This window comes from Falco peregrinus, chromosome 3 (genome assembly GCF_023634155.1).
Source record: "Falco peregrinus isolate bFalPer1 chromosome 3, bFalPer1.pri, whole genome shotgun sequence".
NCBI lineage: Eukaryota > Metazoa > Chordata > Aves > Falconiformes > Falconidae > Falco > Falco peregrinus.
Genome location: NC_073723.1, coordinates 116521186 through 116533245, shown reverse-complemented (window position 1 = coordinate 116533245; position 12060 = coordinate 116521186). Strand labels below are relative to the sequence as shown.

The window sequence follows — 12060 nt, the reverse complement described above, 5'->3', positions numbered from 1 at the left end:
CCCCGCCGGGCTTATCCACCCCGCCGGGCTTCGCCGCCGCCCCGGCTCCCGGGGGAGGTGTCCCCAGCGGCTCCTCACGTCTGGGTTCCCCTCGAGGCGCTGAGCGGCGGTGCGGCAGCGCAGGCCGGCACCGGGCCTGCGGCGGGCGGGCGGCAGCCCCTCACGCTCGGGCTGAGAAACTGCGGCTTCAGGTGGCGGTGAAGGGCCCTGAGTCGTGGCCTTTGCAGTGGGAGCGTGTGGGAGCGATAGGTGCAGGGGGGTAACGGCTGGAGCAGGACGGAGGGTGGGGGAAACGCGGCCGGTGTCTGGCTCGCCTCTGACCTGCGGAATGTCATGAAGTGGGATCCACGTTCCCAGGCACGGGACGTACCTCACCGGTGTCTTGGAATAAAGGCATGCTTCCACATGCAGGACGCACCGGAACACAGATTCCGAAATGTTCTGCTTGTTGGGAGCATATTTCAAAGAGTATTTTAGAGCTCTGCCCTCCTGAGTAACTAAGTATACCAAATTTTATATGAAATACAATAATTATATATTTCTGAATAAAGAGGAGTTCTGTTTTAGTAGGGGCTGGGAAGCTGGCTTTTGAAAGTTGTAGTAAGTGTAGCATCCCATCTCCGTTTCTAGTTCATTTGAGGTTTATAGATGCAGTGGCTGGAATTGAGCAAGCTCATATAATGCAGATGTTAACCTTTGCTAAGGGAAACAGTTGATAAGTGAGGTCTGACTGTAACAAAATTGTCACAATATAGTGCTTATTCTAGTTGTAGTGAATCTGCGCGAGAGTGGAGAATATCTTGTTGCTGTAGAGACTTGGGTTTTGAGAAAATAGTGCTTGGAATGTTAAAGAAAAAAACATCCCCTGCTTAGAAGTTCTATTTAAGATGACTAGTCTTAGGAAAAGAATTAAAATATAAGCAAATCCTTATATAACTACTTAGTTTTCAAAAGTAATTCAAAATCACGTGCTCTCAATTATCTTTGAGGTGACTGGCTGGAAACATGGGGTGAGAGAAGTAGGGGAGACCAGAAAAAGATGATAAGATCACCAGATGATGAGTGCGTTCAGCATGTAGAGCTGTTGTAGTTGTGTGAACAGCTGAGACAGACATCTGGCTTCTTGTACTAACTTCTCCTGGAATGCTTTAGTTCAGAAGTAGGATTTTTAGCCGTTGTTTCACATGACATTTTGATAAACAGTAGTCGGTGGCTTCAAAGTATTGTCCCACAGAAAGAAAAGAGAAGATAGCGTGAAGGCTTGCCTCTTGGGAAATTTAACCAGCAAGAGGTACTTCTACACGGATTGTGGCTCATTTCTTTTGCTCTCCTTCCTTTTTTTTCTCTGCCTCCCATAATTCAAACAGGTAGCTTCTCATAGAACTTTAGAATTCTAAATTCTTGTAATTACTACAGTTATTTACTCAACTTATCTTAATTGTTACCATCAGCTTACACAAACCCAGTAAATACAGTTATCAGTAGGCAGCATCATAGTTCTATAAGCAAAGCAGCTAGGCTGAACAAACAGTATGATTGAGTTACTCAACCCCTGTAGGATTTTTGTTTGCTTTTTAAATTAAGACCAATCTTCCCATCCTTGTTCCCTCTCCTCTTTCAATGCTGAGCTAGACACAGCTGTTCACTAATAAGACACATGTGAGTGTAGTTGAGAGCTGCAAAGCTGCAGCGTTTTGGAGCAGGTAAAGCAATGAAGGAATTATCCTGCAGTAAAACTCTGGTGGCAGGGTTCATGACATGTAAATCTGAAGTGTGTTATAAGAAGTGATAGAAAAATAATTTCTAGTCACAGAACAGAGTTAGAAATGTAAAATCCTGGGTTGCATTGAAAAAATGTGTATATCCTGTCTCCCTGAATGTTAATTTTTTTGCCAACTTCTGCAGCATCTTTTTTAACAAGTTGATCTAAGGGTTCACAGCCTTTCTTATTTGAAATTTTACATCTGTAGCTCTTTACTTTCCCCAACATTCACTACCTGAATTAAATGGACTCTTTGGCCGCAGCCCTTCACAAATGCTTTCAAAGTTATTCCTGACGAATCTTCTCCCCTACCCCTTCCCCACCAAATTTTTAACAGTTGTCCTCCCTGTTCTTCTTTAGACTGCTTTTTTCCATTCTGCTGTTTTTCCTTTGTTCCGCTTCCTGCCTTTTTTACTCCTTTTTTCCTTCCAGTTTAGTTTTACTCACCACCTACAGCTCTAAGGTACTTCAGGCTGTGTGTGAGTGCCATGTAACACGGCATGCCAGCGCTGCCGTTAGCAGCTTTGCTCCTGTGTACTGTGACTGAAGCCTTGAATGCCAGTGGTGCAGTGTCACAGTTTCAAGTGAATATTGCTACTTGTACTCCGAAAAACCTGATGAATCCCAATCTAATATTATGTGCAAGCATAATGAAGACTTGTGCCATTTAGAAGTATTACAGTGTCTGGGGAGAGTACGTTATTATAGTTAAAACATAACTGTGCTTTCAGTAGATCTCTAAACCCAACAAACTAATGGTAGGAATCGTGAAATCTCTTGGTTTTTTCCACAATGTCCGTTTAAAACTTGGCCTCTTCACATTTTAAGCTATCAGTTGCCATTGTTTTACAATGCTGGAGTGATTAACATCTTATACCTTTGACACTGTGCAACGTTAATTGTTAATTGAAGTATTCATTGCAGCTTGTCATCAGTTAAGCAATTAAAGTTTACTTGTTACTGCTTGTTTCTAAGTCTTGCTAGTCCTCATCCTTGATCTATTTAGAATCCTTCAGCTTTACTGCTGATACTGCTTGTTTTGGCTCTCCTGAGTCGTATTGGCACTTGGTACCAATCTTGTAGCTGGTTAAGTTTCAGGATGAATTCCTTATGTTACTGGCTTAACTCAGGCGGTCACACCAGCCGACTTACGCTGTGTATCATGGATTTCCTGACAATAGACCTCAAACACTGCATATTCCTATAGAATAAGAATTTTTTTAGCCCTCTATATATGTTGCCCTTTATCACAGGCATTACCTGGGCTGGCAGCCAAGCAAATGCCTGGGAGGATGTGTATGTGTTGGTAATCTCCAAGTGGTTACTGAGATACCCAGTGATGGCATAAAGGCACTCGGTGCCCCTGGGCATCTCGTGCTGGGCAGCGTTTCTCGATACCGTGATCCCTTTGTTGAGGTACTCATGTGGTTCTGCATGCCACCCAACTTCTGATATGGCTGATTTCCAAGGACTTGGGTTTTGACTCTGCTGACAGCCAAATAAACTTTAAGGAAGAACAGTTCATTACTAACTCCAGGAATGTGGCCTTCTTTTTTTCTTTTGCCTTTTTTTTTAGGCTTTTTCTTTTTTTTTTCTTTCTTTTTTTTTTTTTTTTTAAATAAATCCATAATGATTCTTCCTACTGACTTACTCTGGCACTTTTTTTATAAGCTTCCTATATGGGGAAAAACACTTTATTCTCAGCCTGCCCTGGAGGTCTGCAGCAAAACAGCAGTCCTACCTTTTATGAGTTTAACTTAAATTCAGGTCTCAAATCTAATCTAGCTTACATTTAAACATGTTCTACTGTGTCAGCCCCAATGGTACATGTAATATTGCTTCCCCTTGCCAGTGACTTTCATTCCCTGCACACTACAATTCCTCTACCTTTATTTGATGTGTTCTGGTCTCTGGTGTTTTCAGCTGAGTTACCACAGTGGTCTAACAGTTTCTCTTGTTTCAGTACTACAATACTGATTGCTGATTATATGCCTGTGGTTCAGTGATCTATTATGCTTGCTTCTGGAATTACTGTAAGAGTTTTCTATTTTGTCTTCCTTTACTTACATTTCTATAGTTCAGTGATTGATATATTCTATGCCATATCAAGACACTGAATAAGTAGTCAGGGAGGTTTCCTGGGATTCTTTACACTTCTTTTCAAAAATTTAGTTGGTGATTATTTTACATAATAGTGTCCAATATGCGTACCACATCCCAGCAGTCATGTTTTCGCTCTTGCGTGCCTGCTGTGTTCATTCTGTATTACTTTTTTGCCCCCTAGTAGTAGTAATCTTACATACATGTTTGTGTGCTTACATAGATAAAGCTTTTTTTATTTGAAAATCTCTGGTGATGCTCAGTTGGCATCTCCAGTGTTCTGTCTGGCATTGGATGAGTAACCTTGAGATGGTGGTTGGTGACTATTTGGTAGTTTCATGCACATGCTAAACTTCACCTTTCTAAAGCCTACCTCTGCATTTGGTGCCCTGCCATCCTCAAGATGCCTTCCACTCCATTGTGTGAGTCAGGCTGCAAAACAAAGCATGGCATCAGTTCTGTTACGATTCACTTTCCAGCCTTTGGGACTTGCTGATAGTAGTGGGACAGAATAGAGGCTTAATTTTCTACCAGTTTGGATTTCGGGTACATAATTGGGTTTTTTTCTAGTGATTTTTCAAAATCTATTTTTTACCTTACAGCAGGCACAGTATCTGTTTCTGTGGGGCAGTAAAAAGAGAACAAAGAACAAGGGAGGGGGGGAAAGGAGGATAAAAAAAAGAAAAAAGAAATGGAATCTGGCACTTGCCGGGGGGGAGGGAAGAATATGGAGGAAAATTATTTGTTTGAAAATTCGGAGGGGGAGTGCAGTCGCTGATGGGTTATGAATAAATCTTTATATTCAGTATGCATTAGCAGTCAATTGACCTTTCACAGAATTTGCAGCATTGTAATCACTGCTTCTTTCCTTTCAGTACCCTGCTCTTCTCATGAATGTGTCCATCCTTCCCCCTTGTCTTGTATTACCCTACAAGATTAGATGCCATATGCTAGTTTTATAGGGAAAGCCCTGTCCTCTTTAAACCTCTGTCAGCTCAGTGAAGTCAGATTTCTTGACATGTGTCAGAAAATTGGATAACCCAGATTTTAGGTATTTTATCTGCAACAATCTTCCCCTGTGTTGAGAACAACCTTGGAATTATAATTGGCATCGTGGAGTATATTTGAGCCTTTCTAATATAAGGGCTACAGAGGTTAGAAGGCACTTCTACCAAGCGAATATTATCTGTAAGTGAGGATACTGATGCAGCAGCTATCAACATTGGAGAGATGTGTGGATGTGCCCAGAAAGATCAATGACTATCAGAGCTTCGCAGGCACCAAATGGCTGGTGCTGGATTCCGAAGGAGCGCTGGCTGTCTTAGTCGTAGGATGAGCGTATCGGAGGGGAGGCGCAGTGGGGACAGAGACTAGGTAACAATAGAAGCGCACTGAAGGGAAGAACAGTGTCTGGGAGGAATAGAGGGATTGAAGAGCAAAGATGAAGTAGAAGTGGCTGGTACAAAACAGAGAAAGGGAGGAGGGTTACTGCTAAATGTTGTTAGTCATTTCATTCATGTGATCTTATTTGAATGATCTGTCCTATGAAACAAAAGAGCAGAAGAGTGATTAGCCTGTCCAAATAGGAGGTCCGTTAGCCTCGTTTTCTTTGGGTTTAATTCTTGCTGGACGTTTTTCAGCTATCGCTAATTTAAGTGTTCAGTCACTGAAGAGGTGTCTGTTCGCTAAGCAGTTGTAAATTAACTGATGAGCTGTGTGCTCGCCAGGAACAGCAGCTCTCGGTGTGCAGCATACCTCTGTGGAAGAAGGGAAGCCGAGATTTTTGTTCCTTTCTTCTTCCTACAAAGAGTCATTGCCATCCACAGACTGCAGTGTGCGGCAACGACACCCGAGCTGGTTGTAGCCCAGCTGTGTGCGTACCTGTGGCAGCGTGGAAGCTCAGCAGTTTGTAAAACCAGCCTGTTTAGAGGAGAGAGCTGATGTCTGTAAGCTGCTACCGATACCGATTTGTATAGCTGGAACAGAGAGTTTAGTTATGGATTGCAGTCTCTGACTTTGCAGTCCTGCATGCTTTAATTGCGTGCGTCAGGGGGTCCTGACGTTAAAAAAAAAAAAAAATCCAATTGATGGAGTATAGAACCTTTAAAACATTTTCTAGGAGTGTGTGTATGCACAGGGACTCATGCAGTTAGGTATGTATGTAGAGTACGTTGCACATCAGTGAACTTGATGCTGAGGCCAACATAAGTGGATGAAGTCTTTTATAAAAGGAAATAACTTTCTTGTGTCTTAGTCTTGTACTTATTTAATTCTTAATTGCTTTTCAGTCCTTCAGATGACTTAGAAGTAGGCTCTTGAATATTGTTGGGAAAACCTTATTACAAATGTTATATTGTTACAATTCCATTTCAAAAGGTGGTGAATGTCACCATGGCCTTCGGATTGATATGAATTTAATATTAGAAATCACTTTAATGGCAGTATTACAGAACTCTTATTCAACAAATGCTTTAACTTGGAGTGGCACTTAACAGTTCAAAAGCATTAGTTCTGACAACCCTAATTTGCTAGGAAAAAATGTAGTCTCTTTATGGATTTCAGCAGCAGAAAAATAAACAATAGCCATAATGTTAACCCAGGAGAAAGTGCCTACACAACACAACTGCTTTTCCAGCAAAACAGGCAGAATCATGTTTGCCTGCATGTGGTGCCTTTATGTATTTTTCTGGATCTTAAGAGCGGCACATGTGTAATTCAGCAGCGTGGTCAAAATGAACACAGTGGTGACCGCATACCCCAATGTCTGTCACCTTTTATGTCTGAGTATTCTCTGAATGCAGTTGCTTTTTACAAATTTCTGTTGAAGATCAAAACTTTAAATAGAGAACAGCAGCATATGCAAGCATAGTCTACCAGGGCAAGCATGATCATTTAAGGCTTTTTTGTGGGGTTTATTTTGTTGTGGGTTGGTTTGGTTGGTTGTTTTTTTTAAATATTTATACTGTACTTTCATTCTCAAGGAGTAATTTTTGACTAAGTGGCGATGGTTCTGTAAAAACTGAAAAAAGCAGTACCTCAACTCTTCTAAGTGTATGCGTTATTAATTTTGTTTCCATTAAAGCGCTTCTGTAGCCTCTTTATTTGCATTTTTTTTCAGTCTCATTAATCTCCAGATACAGAACATTTAAAAAGGTGGGCGGGGGCTGAGGTTGGTTAAATATAGGAATAGTTGCTTATTTGTCTCAGACTTCAAAAATGTATTTTCTATGAAGTCTTTCTTTAGTTTGTGTGAATTTAGAGCAGGTACTCATGTTAGTACATGGGAGAGCATTTATGTCAGGATTTCCACTGAAGCAATTCCCTTCAGGGGGTCTAGTGACAGTGAAAACCTTGGCATTGGGCTTTTAAGGGAGAGCCTGTTAGCATACAGTAAGTGAGAAAACTAAGCAAAAACTCCTCCACTGGGGGAAGCTATAGGGCCAGGCCAGTTGATAAGTGACAACTTTCAGGCACATGCAATTAAATTGCGATTTGGAAGAACTCAGCGTGTTTTCCAAGTCATGAGGTTTGGAAGTTGACCTCATGTGACAAGTAATGTGAGTGGTAATTGAACAAGTAGTTCATTGGCCTCTACGTACTCTTGTTGGTACTTCAGACTTTTCATAGAAGTTTTCTGTTTCGTATCTTCTCTGAAGCTCTGAACAACTTCCTAAAAAAGCCGTTGTGTCCATGACGGGTGCAGAAACTTGACCCTACCTGGCACTGTGCATGCAAACTGTTGGCAGCCTACCAGTAAACATTCCAGGGCAAAGTTCTACTGGTTTTGTTGGCAGTATGATAGGGAAGGAAAAATAAGTTACTAAAAGGGAAAACTGCCCCTTGACTTTAAAAAATAAAATCCTATTAAAAAACCCCACCTTTGTTATAACCCAATACCGTGCAACCAGGTAGTTGTGTTCTGGGGAGCTGGAGTAGCATACTAGATCCCTGGGTGCTGGGTCTGGGGAGAAAAGGGATTTTACTTCCTCCTTTTCCACAGGATGGATTGGGCTCATCCTTCAAGTGCTCCTGTGTTAGTTAGATATGATCTCAAAATATTTTGAGTTCTGTAGCCAAGAAGGATCATCAATGGTCAAAATGCAGGGCTAATAATAAGGGAATGTGGCTTTGAAATAATTTTTAAAAAAGTAGAAGTTATGACTGCCTGGTCTCAAGCCTCATGTGCTTCTGTTTCTGTTGGTGGTTGTTATTGGTTGGGGTTTTTTATGGATGCATTTACTTTAATATGGATGTTTTCAAATAAAACACTGACAACTCAGTATCAAAACAGTCCTCCTAATATCTATAGTTATAGGCTTAAAAGATATCTCAGTTTATTGCTGTTGTAGTTTGTCTGTGTTGAATGTGGAAAATAAGTGAACATGAGGAAAGGGAACACAGAAATTTCTGAGCTCCGAGTACAAGAGTGCAAACTAGGAGAGAAACGTTTCGGCTGTGACAGCATACCTGTTGGCAAGACTTCACTTTGTAAAAATGTGCTGGAAAGCTAAAGGGGGATTGTTGCTGAATGCCATGCAAGAGCAGCGAGCCTTCGGTTTCTTTGCCACTTCAAAAGCAAATGCAGTTAAATATCATTAATTTCATTAGACCAGGTCTGATTTTAATGTAGTAATAAACCAACTTATTTTGTACAATTATTTTGCATGAAGTTTTCTTATCTGTGTTATAATGGTCTATAGTTTTTATTCCTGAATTGTTAATTAAAAAAAAAAAAAAGGAAGAAATTATCTCTATTGGAAATACTGACCTGAAGTTACCTTTTTTATTTCAATAGTACTTTCCTGTATCTGAAGTTCCTGGTAGTGTGGGCCCTCGTACTGTTGGCAGATTTTGTCCTGGAGTTCAGATTTGAGTATCTGTGGCCATTCTGGCTCTTCATCAGGAGTGTTTACGATTCCTTCAGATACCAAGGTTTGGTAAGTATAGCACAAAATTACTGTCCCTTTGTAGGGAAATCCCGCAAAGCTTCAGGACCTGTTCCATGTTATACAACTATAATCTAACGGCACTGATGTTCATCTTCCAAAGAGGAGGAATTTTTAAGTGACGGGGTGACCTGGGCTTAAGTCTCTTTTCTCTGACTGCCTATTTTTATCTCTGGCAAGTGGAAGTGAAATGTACAACTATCAATTTTTCACCATAGGAAAATATTGTTTGAATTCCTGAGATTAGTGAATTGGTGTAGATCCCTATATAACAGTTTTCTTTAAAATAAAACAGAAGCGCTTGCCTGTTTAGATGTTTACTAGTCTTTTAGAGAGTAAATGACACTGCTGGTTGGTTGGGGTTTTTTTTCCAGAAGGAGAATATAGTAATGATAATACTACATCAACAGTGTAAATGAAATGAAAGTCTGCAAACAAAATAATAAGGAATAAATACAGCTGTTTGGAGACTTGTTGGAAGAGTGGATGGGCACAAATTCTCAAGTTGTGCCTGTTCTCTCTTAATTGGCGAAGTTTCTACTTTCGTTGGCTAGACTGCTCCATTTCTTGGCATTTCTATAAACAACACTAGTGTTTCTGTGTTGAAATCATTGTGATGTCACCATTAATAAACTGGTAATATTTGCTGAAATAAACCAATACACTTTTCTTTTTCCCTCACCCCTCCTTTCTTTTAGGCCTTTTCAGTGTTTTTTGTTTGTGTAGCATTCACATCAAATATAATATGTCTGCTCTTCATACCAATACAATGGCTGTTTTTTGCTGCCAGCACGTATGTTTGGGTACAGTATGTCTGGCACACAGGTAGGTCGCTATTCTTTATTTACAATTTACTGATTTGAATATATATCTTACAGCTTTTAGTAATACACAGAAACCCTCTTCTATTTGTTACCACATTTGTTTTAATGCAGTTTTGTTATAGTTACAAAAATGTTCTTTTGCTTTCATGAGTATGCTGATTTGCACTCGGTACATGTCTGCATGCACCTTGCAGTAATCACTAAAGCTTGACCAGTGGAACTGAAGGTGTATAAACAGGAATTCCAAAGCAGTAAATATATATATATATATTTTTCTGACTCCAAAACAGTTCTGCAGGAATTCAATAAATACAAAGCTCATATAAAAAGTTTGTGAAAGTGTTACATTCTTCCTACCAGTCGATTAGTGTGCTGTTAATTTTTGATATTATCATAGTTTAAGTTTGTATTATTCAAATCTTTGTGTCAGCTGGATTTAGTTTCTGAGCAAAAAGGCTAATAATATCAATGGCTGCCCCAACAGTTTGAGACATGTATGGAGAAATCTCCCTGCTCCCAGCCTTTTTTTTTAATCTTTGTTTGAGTTTGTTTTAATAAATCCCAGTGTTCTGGGGCAGCAGTTGGACTCAGGGGAGGTGGTTTAGTTTACGTGAGCACTAATACTTGATATAGGTTACATATATGTGTTTCCCTCAATCAAAAAATTTTAGAAATAAAACTTTATTTTTTAGAGGTAACTTTTCACCACCCAAGTCTTGGGATTTGGGTCTTTTCTAATATTTTGTGTTAGAGTTGCCATCAGATCACGAGAATTTGCAGGATAGCTTGGATCATTTCTCAGCTTACTGGTGAAAGCAGTCATCTTTCTGATGAGTTAGTCATTTGTAATAATGACAATGTGGGAGCTAATGGAAGATACATCAAATCAGTTGTTGCCCAATTTAAAATCTGGAGTTATTTTTAGGATTGTATTAATATGTTAAAGTGTTATCTGAAGCTGCTCTCAGGGTTGATGTTTAGAAACCCTAACAGAAAAACCTCATGGGCCTGTTTTAACTATAACTATTGAGCTTGTTTAATATTTTAATTCACTGCAAACTTAGAGATTCTTCTTTTTAAATGCTTATCTAAGTTGATGGAAACTTGTTTGGGTTGTTGGTTGTTGGGGGTTTTTTGGAAGTTATGATCTTTTTAGGTGTTATGTCTACCTAACTGAAATGTTGAGCCCCTTTTAGCTGACGGTTTCTGCTGTAGGTTTCTCATTTACGCCGAGTGCAGCTATTCAAGAGAGACCAAATTAGAGACCACAGTAAATAACATCACGGTCTCAGAGTAATTATCTTTCTAGTCTCAAATTTGAGACCTGTTTCCAAACCACCACACAATATGTTGATGTCAGTATGTAATCAAGAACTTTGTTTAATTTTTATGAAACTTGTGTAACTTGTAACTGGAATTGATTTGTGGAAACGTACGGTGGCTATATTGCAAGCAAGAGTGGTGTTTTCTGTTGGCCAAGAGGTTTAACACCTTAGTTTTGCTTGGCTACTATTTTACATTCTCACCAGTAGTGCTGGAGTGAGAAATCAATACAGTATCCTCGGTGTGCCCCTGATGTCGAGTTTGGAGTCGCAGGCTGTGGTCTGCATTACTGTATATGGAGTAACTAGTACTGTGCTTACTGTTTTCTCAGCTGATCTTTTCACTGCTGCTACCAAGATATACCTAACTTGGAGTGAAAAAGTAGTCCAAGCTTACCACTTCTGACTCAAAGATCATAAGCTGTAACATTACCTCATCTTCTGCAATTTCTTCCATTTGTGTTCCCTCTCTGTATACGTTTTGTGCCAAGCTATTTCATTAGCTGTGCATCTGTTATTTTTCACTGATGCCTTATAAAAGTAATTAAGCAAGATAAGGAGACAAAAGTTAAGAGTTGGTTTAAAATAAAGACATCCTAGATATCTTATTCTGACAAAACCATCTTACAACTCTCTATATGTCTTGTCTGAAAATTTCCCTTGACTTCTGGGATGTTTTAAAAATAATGTTAAAATATTTGCTGCTTGTAATATGTTACTAAGGTGTTTATCTTTTTCTCTTCTCTCAATAGAGAGGGGTGTGTGCTTACCAACAGTATCACTGTGGATACTTTTCGTTTATATTGAAGCAGCCATTAGATTTAAAGATTTAAAAAACTTCCATGTAGATCTGTGTCGTCCATTTGCAGCACACTGGTAAGTGTTTGGGTTTGGGTCCCATCCTCCCCCCCTTTTCTTATTAACCTTTATTTCACCGGGGAATTTAATATTTAGGGCTTTTTATTTTGGTTCAGGGTTTGGCTCTGCAGTTCTCCCCTCGCATGTCTGTCATTAAATATTCCATGAGCAACGTATGCTAAACATTGACCAAGTGCAACTTTTCTGAAGATTCAGGGCTTGTGAGCTGTAGGGAATTTGTAGCATGG

At 39.8% G+C, this 12060-nt stretch overlaps 1 protein-coding gene across 1 annotated transcript in view; it reads left to right on the top strand.

The window, feature by feature from the left end:
• The window catches only part of MACO1 (macoilin 1), a 29124-nt gene that overhangs the window by 647 nt on the left and 16417 nt on the right, over positions 1–12060 (top strand). The window contains exons 2-4 of the mRNA XM_055799344.1: positions 8658–8799; positions 9507–9633; positions 11707–11830. Of these exons, the coding sequence (XP_055655319.1) occupies positions 8658–8799; positions 9507–9633; positions 11707–11830 (393 nt within the window). The remainder of the gene's footprint in view (positions 1–8657; positions 8800–9506; positions 9634–11706; positions 11831–12060) is intronic.